This window comes from Haliotis rufescens, unplaced genomic scaffold, assembly GCF_023055435.1.
Source record: "Haliotis rufescens isolate VD_foot unplaced genomic scaffold, xgHalRufe1.0.p SCAF_13, whole genome shotgun sequence".
Taxonomy (NCBI): domain Eukaryota; kingdom Metazoa; phylum Mollusca; class Gastropoda; order Lepetellida; family Haliotidae; genus Haliotis; species Haliotis rufescens.
In genome coordinates, this window is record NW_025963813.1 from 6782931 (window position 1) to 6800450 (window position 17520).

At 39.4% G+C, this 17520-nt stretch overlaps 1 protein-coding gene across 1 annotated transcript in view; it reads right to left on the minus strand.

The window, feature by feature from the left end:
- Positions 1-12383: 12383 nt before the first annotated feature.
- The window catches only part of LOC124119758 (ventricular zone-expressed PH domain-containing protein homolog 1-like), a 28569-nt gene continuing 23432 nt past the window's right edge, over positions 12384-17520 (minus strand). The window contains exons 12-15 of the mRNA XM_046482392.2: positions 17080-17214; positions 15469-15618; positions 14374-14478; positions 12384-13269 (exon numbers count right to left, since the gene is read on the minus strand). Coding sequence (XP_046338348.1) covers positions 13039-13269; positions 14374-14478; positions 15469-15618; positions 17080-17214 — 621 coding nt within the window. The 3' untranslated portion in view covers positions 12384-13038. The remainder of the gene's footprint in view (positions 13270-14373; positions 14479-15468; positions 15619-17079; positions 17215-17520) is intronic.

Below are 17520 nucleotides of genomic sequence, written 5' to 3' on the forward strand. Positions count from 1 at the left end.
ATGTGGCAAAAAAGATCAGGATTATCCGATGCAATTCCTGGTGATTTGAATGATGTACATTCCTCCCTAAATTTGAGCCAATCAGCCTTTGCATAGTCCCATGTAGGCAAAGGATTGGTCTGTTCCTCTAATGTTGGTGGGCTGCCCATAGCACTACGAAAACAGGGTTAGTCCAGAGTAGAAAAAGCGAACGCAGGCATGTACATGCACGTTGCTATATAAATGCTAAAATCGTGAACCTGACTAAACCCCATGGCACTAACCCTACTTCTTTAAGCTGAAAACCAGATCTGACAGAAACACAAGGCCATAGCCAGGGTGCTACACAAATTACAGAGAAGAATTGCTTTTTCCATATTTTATTAACACATAGAATAATGTTGATATCACCAAGATATCGGATATGATTTATCATATATCACAAGTAGAATATATAAAAAGTTCCGATGTAAACATGATCAACAGTTAACAAGTCAATGTGGAATTTATGAAGTAAACGAGTGTGAGTGGAGGACCTTCACGGTTGCAGATTCTGACGGAATCACTGTCGTACACAATACCATCTTTGGTGATCCAGGGTATTATATCTCCCTTCTATCATGATAAATACCCTGAACCCATTCGATAGGTCATATTACCATCTCTATGAGAATTTCTATCATGATTGTAATCTATATTTAAGCATTACCTATTTCGACTCAACTGGAGGCAATGGTAGTGAATGGGTCCAAGAAGATATTATACACTGGATGACAATACTGGTTCTTGTAGAATCTGTGTCAAACACTATACTGGTTCCGACAGAATCTATGTCAAACACAATACTGGTTCTGACAGAATCTATGTCAAACACAATACTGGTTCTGACAGAATCTATGTCAAGCACAATACTGGTTACGATAGAATCTATGTCAAACACAATACTGGTTCTTGTAGAATCTATGTCTAACACAATACTGGTTCTGACAGAATCTATGTCAAACACAATACTGGTTCCGACAGAATCTATGTCAAACACAATACTGGTTCCGACAGAATCTATGTCAAACACAAAACTGGTTCCGACAGAATCTATGTCAAACACAAAACTGGGTCCAACAGAACAAAACAAATCTTTTCTCAGCAACATAGTAAAGCTTGGCTCTGACAAAACAGTACAGAATTTCCATGCTTACAGTCAAATTTTCCCTAGTATAGTGTTGCAATTAAGATGAGTTCTGAGATCCTTGAGGTTGACTCCTCCTTATTTAAACTGATGGATCTCTACATCTTTACATCAGGGATATGACAAGGACCACTCGACAACCATGCTCAATTCTGAACACTGTCTTCACAGACACTACAGCCTCCATATGACACTTGGTAATCTGGAGGGTAGTGTTCCCTCTGAATGTTTCCGACTATTGAATGTCTGAATGTAATGAGTGACTGGTACAGAGTAATTTTCCATTGCATATATTAGACATTCCCCCAAACATTGTCCAGATGGCAGGGTTTCCGGACTAACAAGGCTTAATTGTTTATGAACTATAAAAATATTAACCATGATTATTCATTCAAGCTTATTACTATTTAGTCAGAGTAGCCTGTTACTTCTCCTTAGCATGATTGCATAAACAGATAGAGGCTTTCATTGTTGTAAGACACTACAATGGACAACAGATCTCCTATGAACAAGTTAACACTATGCCATAGGGCAACACTGTACAACAATATGAAGAACTGAGTGTTATTTGAATGAAACATTACTAAGTTGAACCAAGCACAATACATGCCATCAAATTTGTTTTGGAAATATTAGGCAGCTACATGTAATGCATCCTCTGTCCTCCGGGGTATTATATCTCCATTCTAATGATATGTACCCCGGACACATTCACAACCTTAGCTTTGTCACCAGCTCCATCTCTTATCATCACCATAGGAGTGAGTGAGTGAGTGAGTGAGTGAGTGAGTGAGAGAGAGAGAGAGATATTCCAGCAAAATCACGGCGGGGGACACCAGAAATTGGCTTCACACATTGTACCCATGTCGTGACTCAAACCCGAGTCTTCGGCATGACGAGCGAATGCTTTAACCTCCAGGCTACCCAACCACCCCAAGTGTTAAGTGAGAGGAGGGAAGTTGTTCAGCTACAAGACATTTCGGTTGTAAATGAGATGGTATTCAAAAGTCAAGTATTGATGTCATTGCTAAATCATGAAAGAACTGTAATTTGACTGGACATCAATTTTAATGAGCCAGACTCCAGGCGGAGCTATGATGGTGAAAGTTTGCTGGGTATTAATCATAATACAGTGCAGATAAAATACCCTGGATAATCGAGGATGCAACTTGTCAAGCGTGGTCCTTGAGGTCACTGTTACAACATCTTCATCTATGGACCCCAAACTATGTTTTAATGTCATGCGTGATTATTTTACACAGGGGTCAGTCAAAGCTTGCCATTTTTCTCTTACTATGGATAAACTTTGTGAAAACACACATTCAAATCCTTGACACTTTAACATAAATATACAGACATGATATGTGATGCCAGCAGCCATGTAAAAACTGGTCAAGTCAATACAACAAAACAGCTTGTATCCCCACTGGAAAGTCAGAATGAGGCATGTAATGATTATTTTTATTATGATCCTTAGTTTTCAGAACAATATTCCATGCTTGTTTGTTTCACCAAAATGGTATATCATCAGATGTCAGCTTGATGGGAGGAGTGAGTTGGGTTTAACGCCGCTTTTAACAGTATCCCAGTTATATCACGGCATGTCAGCTTAATGTGGGAGGAAAGCCCAAAGTGATGCAGGTCTCAGACGTTTACCACTTTGGTGAAACCCATGAGCACGGGCATGGTGCTGACAAACCTAGAAACATAATCTGGGTGAACTGTGATTCGAACCCACAATCATAGGTTTCTGGCGTGCCCAAGGGACGCAACTCTGCACAGCGAATCTCGGCGCCTTACACAACTGGGCCACCCGTGCCCCCTGATGGGAGGAAAGCTTAAAGTGATGCAGGTCTTAGAAGTCACTTTGGTGACACTCCAGAGGACAAGTATAGTGCTGACAAACAAAGGGAATATGTGAGGCGAATACTGGACACAAGCCTATGATCATTTCCGATGCATCCAGATGTGCCTACCCATGTGTCGATTCATCTGTTAAACCTGTACAGATTTAAAAAAAAGGTAACATTTACAAAATTTGACAACATAATCAGGCTGACAGCAATGACCAATTGTTAGCCAGGCATAGAACATGGAGGAACTAATGGGCAAGGTAAGTATCACCCCAGGTATTGCATCGTTACTCAAGTATTGTATCAATACACGAGGAAGGCGTATCAGGACACTCCTGATATTAAATTCCTCCAATTACTGGACACTCGGACAATGATCAGCCAGTAATGTCACACAGTATGTAGGCAGTCTCTGGTTCTGTTTCTTCGAAGAAATCTCCATGTACATCAAACACACACAGGTTAAACACGTACACAATACACACCCATCCTAGATGCTGTATGAACTGTATCAAATGGATGGGTTCTCATATGAATGATCAAGACTGCATAGACAGGGGCCTATCATATTGTTGTGGACAAATCATGTAAGTCAAATCACTGCATAGATTGGGTGAAAACCGAAGTGTTAACAAGATGTAAAATATTTCAAAAGTTAACAATCACAGAGAAAATATGATCAGAAGGCGTTACATATATACACTAAGAATAAAATTCAAATCTGTCTGTTGTGTTACTGTAAAACCTTGTCCACAGGATTAAATTGATACATCAATGTTTTACAGAATAACCTACAACATGTACAAGCTACATGGAATTTAAGTTTATTTTTCCTGTGTGAATTTACTAAGAGAGTCCTGCACCCTGACATTTCGCAAACAAAGAAACACTGGAACAAAAGCAAACTTTTGTGCGCAGTGAGAATTATTGAGAAAGAATTATATCAGCTCCATGCCCTCATAGGTCGTACACAGAGGACAACTGGCTTTTCTATTACATGCTTATCTCAACAACTGAGCTAACAAAATTTATATTCTCAAAAATAAAAATGCCACCACTTTCAGGTTATAAGATGTCTGAAAACGATAGTGTCAATTAGGCAGACTGAAAGTAGTTTCATCAAGAAATAAACCTAGGGACCAAGTTGTATGTTGTGTAAGCACTCGGTTATATTCCAGCCATATGACGACAGCCTGTAAATAATTGAGTCGAGACCAGACAATCTGGTGACTGATATCATGAGCAACATTCCACACCGTTGGGGTACGAAGACATGCTGTCAACCACGTCACCAACCATCTGATTAGTTTGGTCAGCTCTTATAACCAGCACAGGCTGCTGGGGCCGGAATGTCCGAGAGACTACATTTTCAGTGGGGCATGGGACCAATCTGTTAGTTTCCAGGGAGGTTCTGTCTTTTTGGGACCATTTTTTCTTGAAAACATGTTATTCCAACCAAAAAGTAAGTAAGTTTTATGCAATGAATTGCTTCAGGTGCGGGAGCCAGCAGGGGAAAAGAGACCTGGCCTTGGACCAGACGATACATTGGTCGGTCCCTATAACCAGGCAGGCTGATAGTAGTTCCGTCATGAAGGGTGGGTTATTTCATCTGTGTGAATATAGATTTTATATTTAGAGACAGACATAGAATTTCAAGTCTAGATAATAATAAATTGATTTATCCATTTTCCAAACCAAGCAAAGCGCCTAATATCAGCCATTGCGCTAAAAATGAATCTGACTTGTCTTTAAACAAGTCTTCAACAGTACACCGAGATACTTGAGTTGACAAGGTTTTACAGTGTATTGCTGTAACCTTCACAAACACTCTGGAGGGCATTACATGTCAAGGCACAGTTTCTACATTTACATCTTGATACATAAACTTGCAATCGGTCAAGCAACCATAGCCAGTTATCCTATCAAGCATTTTGGATAATGTATGGAACACGTCTCAACATGGAACCAAAACAGCTCCAGGCAAAAAGGTTTTTAAAATGTACAATATTTAGAATAAAGAAGTAAGAATATCTGTTGTAAGTTCAATATGGACAGGGTAACAAATATATAGGTTTACTGATGGAGGGATTTGTTTGTATTGTCCAACTAGGACTGTTCATTGATACCTATTACCGGTAAATCTCTGAAACAGTAGGTGGAAAGTATACTTGTAAGTTTCAATTTTATTACCAACATTTGATTGGGTGAGTTGTCATGCATAAATATCTTTGACATAGGGTACTTACAGGCCTCAAAGTTGCGACTAAAACGGTCGCCAATGCGACCTAAATTTCAATTTGTCTACTGTCTAAAATTTAGAGGTAGCCAAATGACTACCTTGAAAAACATCTTGTGGCGACTAAATTCTAATGCTACACATATGTAGACACAAAAATATGTCTGCTACTAATTTTACTCACAAATGTTTCCTCCTAAAGTCAACAATGAACCGAAATGCATAAATATTAATGTAATTAGTATTTTGTTTTAGTTGATAGTTTATTAGATAAGGCAGGATGTACCTATATAATCTACTAACATAAATTGCATCATTGTTCGAGTCACAAGTAACAAAACTCAAGTACAGTTTCCACTTATATACAATTCCAAGACTAGTGCTTTGACTTGTACATATAATAGTTATTTGATAAAAGATAATTTCAAATGCCTTTGGCTACCTACAATATTGGCTTGACTTCTTGATTTTACCACTGGCTACCTGAAAACAAATACTCGTAGCCATATGGCTACTTTGACTTTAAATTAAACTTTGAGGCCTGACTTAAAAGTATCTTTCACCTGGTGCCATTGTACAAAACCTTAGTGCTACAAATGTTGTAAGCCAAGGTTAAGGCATGGGAGTTACAATCACCTTAGCGCTAAGATTGCTTTGTACAACGGCACCCTGTATGTTATTAGGTTTAAAATATGTTGCGTTGTCTATGACACGTCATTCAAAGAAAATAGAACTGGTAAAATAGATCAATAGGAATTCCCAAACATTAACCAAATGAAGTCATTGAGGATGTAACAGGATAGAAAGTTGAGATTACCACAGATACCTGTTTCAACAGTCTCTTCATTCAATCACACTTATGTATCCATGGCAACGATATATGAAATGTATACAAATATATGAAATATAGTGATAATGTTGCCGTGGTGATATGTTACATGACCTGACAAAGATTTGAGCGCAAGTTAAGAAAAAATAAATCAACATGTTATCACACAATCTGCATAAATACAAAGCTGATGTAAACACAGTAAATGGAATCATGTATGTAAAACGAAGTTCAGGATATCATCCCAGAATCCCCAAACCAGAAGTAAAAGGATATGGACTTTGTAATCTAAAAATTAACAAAGGGACCAATAATTTAACATGTTTGTTGTTTAACGCAGCACTCGGTTATATTCCAGCCATATGACGAGAGCCTGTAAATAATCGAGTCGAGACCAGACAATCCGGTGACTGATATCATGAGCAACATTCCACACCGTTGGGGTACGAAGACATGCTGTCAACCACGTCACCAACCATCTGATTAGTTTGGTCAGCTCTTATGACCAGCACAGGCTGCTGGGGCCGGAATGTCCGAGAGACTACATTTTCAGTGGGGCATAGGACCAATCTGTCAGTTTCCAGGGAGGTTCTGTCTTTTTGGGGGGTTTATTTTGATAAATGATAAAGTAGGTAAGTTTTATGCTATGAATTGCTTCAGGTGTGGGAGCCAGCAGGGGAAAAGAGACCTGGCCTTGGACCAGAAAATACATTGGAATGAAAACTTACAATTTACCTGCACTTAAGCCTTCTGGTTCTATAATCCTGTGAAATGTTCAGTCATATATCCAAATTGAGTTCTATGTAATATCAGCCCTAACTGAGGATAGATAACACAAGCATATAAACCGACATCAGTATTTAGAGTGATGAACATTACAGAAAAAATATGTCCTCAATAAGGGCGGCAATGCATTCACGATTGCCCCTGATAGATGATGATTAACTTGTTACCTCACAAGCTTGAATAAAACAAAACAAAAAATTAACAAAATTAACAGAAAATTCACAACCATAGAACATAAAATGTACACCGAGATTCAAACTTTGAAATGTGACAACGATCTGAAACAACCATCTTGAAATCAGAACACAAGAAGCTCCACACAGGTTCAACCGTGACTGACCCTGGTGAAGAGTTCTGTCTAGAGTATAATGGACGGTTCTGTTCAACTCCTGTCACACAGTGGACATATTCTCTACAGATACAGAAACACCCTGTTTTTATGCACCTTGTTAAACCGGACACCTCTCATTCTAGACAATGACAAATCACAAAGTCACAACAAATTGATTACAGAATCACCAGCTGTTTTACGAAATGATCAGACTTACTTCCAAACTACCTCTCTAGCCCAGAAGCACCTTCACAAGCTTCAGAAGATTTTCAAATTCAAATTTCTAATCTAAAATCGACCAATCAAAAACACAATGTTTACACTTGATATAATGATAAAAGTCATTCTCGTAAATTGCTCATTATCTGAAAACAATCTTCATAGCAAGATCGGATATTTGAAAATATAACCCAAGTAGTGAAACAACAGACTAATCAAGATAATGTTGTGTACGATTAAGGGACAAACATCACTAGAACATAATGGATTCTGGTATATTTTACACTTGTGCTTCTACAATTAGGACAAATCTATACCCCAAACCATCAAATAGTTACATTGTTCTAGATTATAGATCTCCATCTCACAATACAATCATGAATAAGGTTTATCTGACATACAGACTTCCATTGCCTCTGAGGTTACTTCATACAGGACCTCCACTTGGAAGACCTCTTAACACACAGGATCTCTACGTACAAGATCTCTACATACAGGATCTCTACATACAAGACCTCTACGCACAGGATCACCACACAGGCAAGCTCTGTACACAAGATCTCTACATACAGGATCTCTACGTACAATATCTCAACACACAGGTTCTCCACACAGGCAAGCTCTGTACACAAGATCTCTACTTACAAGATCTCTACGTTCAAGATCTCCACACCCAGGATCTCCACACAGGCAAGCTCTGTACACAAGATCTCTACATGAAAGATCTCTCACATATAGGTCTAAAAAATACAGGATCTCTACACTCAGGATCTCCACACAGGCAAGCTCTGTACACAAGATCTCTACATGAAAGATCTCTCACATATAGGTCTAAAAAATACAGGATCTCTACACTCAGGATCTCCACACAGGCAAGCTCTGTACACAAGATCTCTACATGAAAGATCTCTCACATATAGGTCTAAAAAATACAGGATCTCTACACTCAGGATCTCTACACACAGGATCACCACACAGGCAAGCTCTGTAACAAGATCTCTACATACAGGATCACCACACAGGAACTTTACATACATCTCTTCACATATTCTTGCCACTAACTCACTATAAGCGAGGATTGAATAGGAATCTGTAAGTTAAGATACTTTGGGTACAGTCATGTGTAAATAATCATAAAAATAATAATCTAGAATATTCTACTAGTAATCTACACCATACAAAGGACATAAATGATATCCTTGTACAAAGTCTACCTCAATATTCAAGAATAAATAAATAAATGTTGTCCTAAGACCATAAACTCTGATAATACATAGCTATATAATCATGGTAACAATGGTAAGCCAATGCTTTATGACGAACTGGAGTACCAACAATGGTAAGCCAATGCTTCATGACAAACTGGAGTACCAACAATGGTAAGCCAATGCTTCATGACAAACTGGAGTACCGACAATGGTAAGCCAATGCTTCATGACAAACTGGAGTACCAACAATGGTAAGCCAATGCTTTATGACGAACTGGAGTACCAACAATGGTAAGCCAATGCTTCATGACAAACTGGAGTACCAACAATGGTAAGCCAATGCTTTATGACAAACTGGAGTACCAACAATGGTAAGCCAATGCTTTATGACAAACTGGAGTACCAACAATGGTAAGCCGATGCTTTATGACAAACTGGAGTACCAACAATGGTAAGCCAATGCTTTATGACAAACTGGAGTACCAACAATGGTAAGCCGATGCTTTATGACAAACTGGAGTACCATCAATGGTAAGCCAATGCTTTATGACAACCTGGAGTACCAGGAAACTAGTTCAACAAATACACGTACAGGTAGTTAACATGAATTTGCAAACAAAACCAACTCTCTGTTATCAGGTGTACTGAGCTCCAGATAACTTTTAGAGCAATTGAGTTTTTACTCAAAGGTTTCTATTTTAATTGGGTTATTACATTTTTCATTGGGTAACCAATATTTTTTCACTCATCTATTCATCACTCTATTGGGTTTTTCCAAAAATGAGTAAGCATTTTGAGATTTCAAAAAAAATATGACAGTTGGAAATATAGGCTGGACTCGGAAAGTAAATTTGCTCGTAATTGTGTTTCGGAAATTAGCTCCATTGTACGCATGCTGAAAAAGCTTCATTGGGTATTTACGTGTGCTGGTTTCAAACAATTGAGTTTTTCATTTAATGCATGCATTTCTGTATGCAAGTTAATTGAGAGTAATTGGGTTTTGAAATGTTTTTGGGGGGTATTTTACGCAAATACGAAGCTTATCTGCAGCTCTGGGTGTATCCACGAAAACATCACTGGATGACAGCAACTCAGTCCAGCCTTGTACTGAAAGTGTCAGCAGTCAGCAGTCAGAAACAACCACAGTGCTTTATGAGAACGAGTACTTTTGTTCAACAGAAGCGAAAACTGGTTGAGAGAGTTTCCCATACACCTATTGAGCTAGTGACCTCCCCTGAACCTCTAGTTCTTTGAATTTGTCACCAGCCAAAAACTAGAATGCATTTCCCCTGCAGGACAACTACAATGTAGTATTGTTTTTCCACTCTGAAATAAGAAGCTGCCACTGTGACAACAGTTTCAAAAACCTGTGATAAGTTGTCTTTCTGATTCAGCCTCGAGGTCAGCATCAGTTACTGGACTCCTCAGAAATACAAGAATGTGGGACTACTGCGAGTCGATTGAGACAGTTCCACTACATGGGTTCCTTCACTATATAGGATGCTCTGGTGATACATCTTCCCGAGGCAAGAGAGTTAACTGACTGTGAAAGTCCAGTTTCCACCCTTGCCAAACTAGGCTGGTATTATGGAGTTAGATTTTGGCTGGACTAACAAGTCTATGCATAGTCCAATCGCAATCGCGCAATGAAATCAAAATCCGGTTCGTAAACCGTTGTGCAGATTTCGGTCGATTGCATGATTTACAAAGCATGTGCACTGCCAGCTCATTGTCAACAGATATTTTCAAAATCTTTTCATGTTTTTAATCAAGGTGCTCGCGTGATTTGATTCACTTCGGGATGTAAGACTCGTTTTATCACCATATAGATGTTGATTATCGATCAGATCGTCTTGACTTAACCGCCATTTTGTTTGAAGCAAAGGCAAGTGATACTAGAGGTGGAATTTGATTGGTCCATAGGAGAGGCATAGAAGGGACGTAATGCGTAATAACCACTGGTGGCGCTACGATCGAGCCCAGGAATTCCAGCCTAGTTCAGCAAGGGTGGAAACTGGACTTTAATGGTCAGTTAACTCCCTTTGCCTCGGGAAGATGCTTGTGATAATACACAGACGAACTCTGTGATATAACACTAAATACATTTGTTTTCCTCATCAATTCTTGACATTCACCTTCATCACCACTGTTATTTCACAGAAAACAAGTTGATTGGTAATAAATAATTGGATTACATTGTTATACTTAAAATTACAACACAAATTTGAGTAGTGTGTATGTCAGTGCTTTTCATCCTGACCTCATACGACAGCAGCATGTGTTCATACAAATTGCAGGTGGGTCACTTGTAACTCCAGCCATGCATGTTTCATGAATCAGTCTCAGCACCATGACTGCTGCAAGCATATGTTTGACATGGTAGTTACAATAGCACAACCACTGCTTGGTGAATGGCACAGGTCATCAATGCAAATATTTTTAGTCAGGTAATTGTACACAACCGAAGAAAGTATTGCATAGAAGTCGCATTTGTGGTGGCCTGAGAACAGCAGGGGTCTGGAAACGGTCATATGTGCCGAACGTGTCCGATTGGGAACCTCAAATGTTCAGGTTTAAAATATTGCTTACTGGGCATTTAATTTTTCTGTCCGGACATTTAAAAATATTGTCCGGACATTCTTAAATTTTGACCGGACCGGATTATTTTTGCAACAGGTGAGACACGTGGATAGGTAATTTGCAAATGTACTGTACACGACGACCATCTTTGCTGTTCCCAGAGGTGCTGTCAAAAACATGTGAGTCTGTGTTGCACTACATTTGTTGCCCCGACAATGGAAGGTCGGAGGTTGAATCCCCTGCCATGTCATACCAAAGGACGTTAAAAGATGTTACTTGTTGTTACCCTGCCTGGCGCACGGCATTAAGCAGATAACACAAGGCATGGTTGGCTCGGAGTCAGTATGATGTGTCTGTGTGGAGGAGTATCCATGCTAAACAAGGTATCTCAGTGGGCTGGCACTATATAGCGGGCATTAGTCTGGATTAATATAAGCAGCCATTCTCACACATGTATGCACGTCGCTATATCAGTGCAATCATCATGAACTGTTGCTAAACTCCATTTGACCAAATCCCATTTGACCAAATCCCATTTCACCTAACCTCACCTGTGCCACCATATGTGTGCTGCTTGGTCGTAAAACATCTCAAGTAGGATTTGTATGGAGAGCAGTGTCATGCTCTCAGAAGTCATCGTGTACCCTGTTTAGAATATTCAAACTATTGATTTCAGCACCAGATCTCTTCAAACAAGATAACAAGAGCTATCACAAGCCTCACAATACGATGAGACTGATCTGTTTAACATCTGTAAGAATTGATTTCTCAATGTGTTCTGTGACAGAAAAACATTTTAAGATTGTCCTAGTCCCTGTTTCATAAGGCAATCATACCACTGTGATGCAGGACCCATTTCACAAACCTATTGACGTGCTACAACTGTCGTAAGTAAATCAACGTAATGGTATATAATGGACTTCTAGTGCAATGGCTGTTGTAAGTCTATGTTAAAGTATAGTCATAAAAATAGTTGTAAGTCTATGTAACATATGAGATTAAAGATTGTCGTAAGTCTATGTAACATATAGGAGTAAAGATTGTCGTAAGTCTATGTAACATATAGGAGTAAAGATTGTCGTAAGTCTATGTAACATATAGGAGTAAAGATTGTCGTAAGTCTATGTAACATATAGGAGTAAAGATTGTCGTAAGTCTATGTAACATATAGGAGTAAAGATTGTCGTAAGTCTATGTAACATATAGGAGTAAAGATTGTCGGAAGTCTATGTAACATATAGGAGTAAAGATTGTCGTAAGTCTATGTAACATATAGGAGTAAAGATTGTCGGAAGTCTATGTAACATATAGGAGTAAAGATTGTCGGAAGTCTTTGTTAACTTATAGGAGTATAAATAGTCGTAAGTCTTTGTTAAAGTATAGGTTTGAGTAAAGATTGTCAGAAGTCTATGATAAAGCATAGTAGTAAAAATAGTCGGAAGTCCATGTTAAAGTATAGGAGTAAAGATTGTCGTAAGTCTATGTAAAATATAGGAGTAAAGTTTGTTAGAAGTCTATGTTAAAATATACCTGTAAAAATTAGTCATAAGTCATGTTAAAGTTCATGAGTAAATATAGTCATAGGTCTACTTTAAGTTATAGGAGTAAAGATTGTCGTAAGTCTATGTTATAGTATAGGAGTTAAGAAAGTCCTAGCACTGTGATCACTTTGTGAAACAGGTCCCAGCTGTGTACAAAAGCAGTGGTCTTATGACAGTCTCAGAGTGAACTACATCATAGATCACAGGCGGGAAGTATGTATATCTGGGGGCATAATGGTGACAAGATTCTAGGGTTGTTGCTCATCTTCATATGCTGGACCACGGCCCTCCTACAGCTTGGTGTCGCTCATCACAGAACGTGGTCGTATGTCCCTGTTCTGTGTCCTGGCCACTGCGATGTGGAGACACTGCACCCACTGTTCCACGTTCTGCTGGCCTTTGGCCTTGAACACATAAGTCTGATCTGCTGTGAAGATCTCAAATGCACGAGGAATATCCCGGATTCCCTTCCGGACTGCTTTCACACTCTGAATCTTGCTGACTGGTAACATTTCTTTACACTGAAAGAAAATGAACACAAATAAGTGAAAAAAACCTATTCCATTACATTGAAAACTTGAAATCTGCATCAATGCCAAAAAGACTCTGATTTGAACTTTGACATCAATCCCCTAAACCAACCCGACGTCTTTGAGGGCCACATCACGCAGGTAATAACAAGAGAAAACTGTGTCGGATCAAAAACATCTTTCCATGATCGTTTTAATAGAACTGTTACTATGTAACGCCATGGTAGAGGCTAATGCCCTGATCTCGTGAGGATTATTCACTCTCGGTGGATCAAGTTTGGTGATCTCATAAGCCTGAGGGATGACTGCATTAAGTAGTAATGCAGGATAAGTAAAAAATTCATTGATTACAGAAATCACTGTGCTCAGCAATATTCCAGCCGGATGACAGAGGTCTGTAAAGGATCGAAACTGGACCAGACAAGCCAGTGATTGCCATTATGAACATCGAACTACACATTTGGGATATGATGACTTGCATCAACTAAGTCAGAGAGCCTAACCACCCACCCGATCCCATTGGTCGCCTCATACAACAAGCACAGGTTGCTGAAGATCAATTCTAATCCGGATCTTCATGGCGGCGTTAACAAGTTAGACATGGTATCAAAACAGACAGAAACATCCTATGTGTGTTCAGACCCACTCCTAACTCGCTACAGACCATGTCTCGCACATCGATGCAAACATAAAAGGACAAAAATATTTTCCTTTTTCAAAAGCATGAATGAGAATAAATTAAGAAACACACAATGTTACGGATCCTCCATGCAAGTTCCATGCATGTTGACCATTGTTTTCTGAGAAGATGAAAAGACAGCGCCATGGTACTGTAGCTCACCTGGATAATATTATATATGTAATCAACAGTCAGCCACTACGCAGAAGTTGCAGTCAACATTGCTTTTCAAATATTCCCAGTATAATACTTCTAACAATACTGAGGCTAAAAATATCAACAAAAACACATGTAACTAAATTTCCACAATATTTCCAAGTCGGCAAGAATGAATGTTCTATCTTGGAGCATTGCAATGCCCAACAGTTCCATTAACTTAACACAAAGTATACTCTGGGCCTGTGTGTGTTACTGACCGAATCACTCTTGCTGTAGGTGAAGTTGCCCCCGGAGAGGGTGAAGTACCGCGTCTTCCAGCGTTTCAGGAACTTCCAGCGGCCCTTCTTCTCCTTCAGCTGGCCCTGACAAAGTATTCAGGAGACAATAAATTATCTACAAGGAGACCTGGGTTCACATAGTTTGTCTTTGAAGTTGAATTGAATTTGAACTTCACTGTCTAGCCCTCTTACACAGAAGTAGTTACACAGCACTGAGCTTTGATAACACACTCTATTTCTCTGGCAATAGGCTGATTGATATTAGCGTTAGGCTAAAAAAGAAATTGGTTCTCAGGTTGGATTTCAGAACACTGGTGTGGGCTGGCGGCCTTTTCTGGGGTAGAGGTGGTGTTCAGTCGACCTGGGAGAGTGCCGCCCTATATAAATGTAATCCTTGATGAGTAAAATCCTGATAAATGTTTCTTTTCTTCTAATTTGAATCAGCTAGTGGTGGTCACCATGGTTGTACCAAGCTTTGACACTGTTGTAAATAACAGAACTCAACTTCTTGGTATCTTCATGTTCTCCAATTGTATCAAAAGCAGACACAAAAATCTTCCATGTCAACAGACCAGTTAACCAGCCTTATATGCTTAAAACAGCTGATGCATATGTTTTCATGATTATCTTTGCCTCATTTTTATATCAAGTGATTTAGAATTAATTTTCTTTACACAATTCTACAATCTCGCATTTAACAATGATAATAAAACATGTCATCATCAAAACATTGAAACAGTAAAAGACATAAACAAAAGGGTACTCTGGAATGTTTGACTACAATATTTTCTTCTGTACAGTGCACTTCCCCCCCCCAAAAAAAGCTGTGTAGAGGACATGGAAACAAAGGAATTACCCAAATGGAACTAGTTTTTTCATTTCATATATTCTCAGTGAATTCAACCATTTCTTGTCATATGCTTATCAAAATGTGTAGACTTTTAAAAATTGAAATGGATGTCTGTTGTTTAACACCACACTCAGCCATATATCAGCTGTATGAGAGTGGTCAGTAAATAGTGAAGTGATTGATATTTTGAACAATCTCTGGGTAGGAGAGCGAATGTGACTCACCGCTATGACAGGCAGGCCATCCTGTAGCAAGCCGGACACTTTTTCTGGGTGGTTGCACATGAAGCATGCCCAGTTCTCCTGCGTCACGCTCAACTCAAACACATCGAAGTAGCGCTCATCGTGGAGTTCATGTAGCAGAGTATCTTGATCCTACACAACAATGAAGAACAAAAGATTGTTCAAATCAGAATTACACATGATCGTTTGAGCAATGATCCAAGTTCACACAGTTCAAAGAAGCAATCTCATTATGTGTGTGGCTGTTGCTGAATGCCTCATTCAGCTGTATTGAACTGTATGGTGGCGGCCTGTAAATAATCTAGTCAGGAGTCGACAATCCAGTGATTGATATTGTGAGCAACGATCCATGCCATCTGGGCACAATGACCTGCAACCAACCAAGTCTCCAGTCTGACCCCCCGATCCATGAAGTCACGTCTTACTACCAGCATAGGTTGCTGGGCCTCAAATCCAACCCATAGTTACCACAGGGTTTCAATCTCAACAAAAGTTTGCCACTAACGTGGCTATATCCCCCGCCCCTGTTGCAGAATTTATGACATGATTAAATCTAAACAAACCCTAACCTTTTTTAACCGAGGAGGAACTTGTCATGGAAATTGTAAAAAAAAGAAGAGTTTGGAACCTAAGTCCATCTTTTTGCCATGGAAACATAAAAAAAATTTTTTTCTAAAATTTCTAAATAGCAAAAGGCACCAGTTCAGCATCTACTTGACAGACCTGCAAAGTTTGATGAAAAAATATTGAACGGTTTATGAGTTATGCTCCGGAAACGAAACGTGACGGACAGACTACAGACGGACGAACAGACGGATGTAAGGACGGACGGAGACAGTTTCTATATCCCCCACCAACTTTGTTGGGTGGGGGATAATAAGATAAGATGTTTTACTCCAATACAATACCTCTCGGAGTGAAGACCTGAGAACACCTCAATAGGAGATTGCATCAGGCAAAACCCTGACCGAAATTTTGGCTGCCCAGTCTACATAAAGAATGAGTGGGTTCTTGTGGCCATAAGATGCCCACTTTCTATAACAATTTGGCTTATTTCTTTACCATTTGACCCTGCCTGCCTGACCCTGGCTGGTAACCTTTCTGTCGGCTGCATGAGATTTTCCTTTACATGCCTGACTGTCCGGCAGATAATTTTAAGACTCCTTATGTATTCAGTTTTATTATAACTCCTCATAGATTCTCAGTTAATTGTTTGCATTATTTCAACCTTATCAAGACACAATTTGTTTCATATTTTATGCAATTTGCTAATATTTATAATGTCTGAATGCGGGCTTGTAACTTTTAAGATGGGCAGGCAACATTAATGGGTCTGTCTTGAAAAGTTGATGGGTTTTAAAATTATTTCAAACACTGACCATAATGAGATTAGGGTACAATGTCCCATCAGTGCACATCAACTCATAGTGCAGACAAACCAAGGACCTGATTTGGGCCAAATTTTACCCAACCATGCTGTTCGTTTAATAGGTGACCTCATGCATAATCATTGGGTTTTGATACCAAATTTATCAGAGCAGTTTATCTCATTGTTAACACCATCTGAGATAAAACTGTTATTCTGTAGCTCACCTTATGTGCAGGGAAGGTGGAGGTCATGAGGGTCAGGAAGCTGCTGTTGCCCCGCTCCCCCTTCAGAGCATCCCAGCAGCGCTTCAGGCAGCTCACGTTGGTGTCTCGCTGACTCAGAGCTGAGGAGGACTGTGCCTGAAGACCATACACACGCAGGTACAATAGAGTCTGGACCAGACAATATAGTGACTGCCATTATGAGCATTGATCTATGCATAGGTTGGTTTGTTGTTTTACGCCGCACTCAGCAATATTCCAGCTATATGACGGCGGTCTGTAAAATAATCGAGGCTGGACCAGACAATCCAGTGATTGATATCATGAGCATCCATCCACGCAATTGGGATCGATGACATGCATCAACCAAGTCAGCAAACCTGACCACCCAATTCCGTTAGTCGCCTTTTAAGACAAGCATAGTCGCTTTTTAAGGCAAGCATG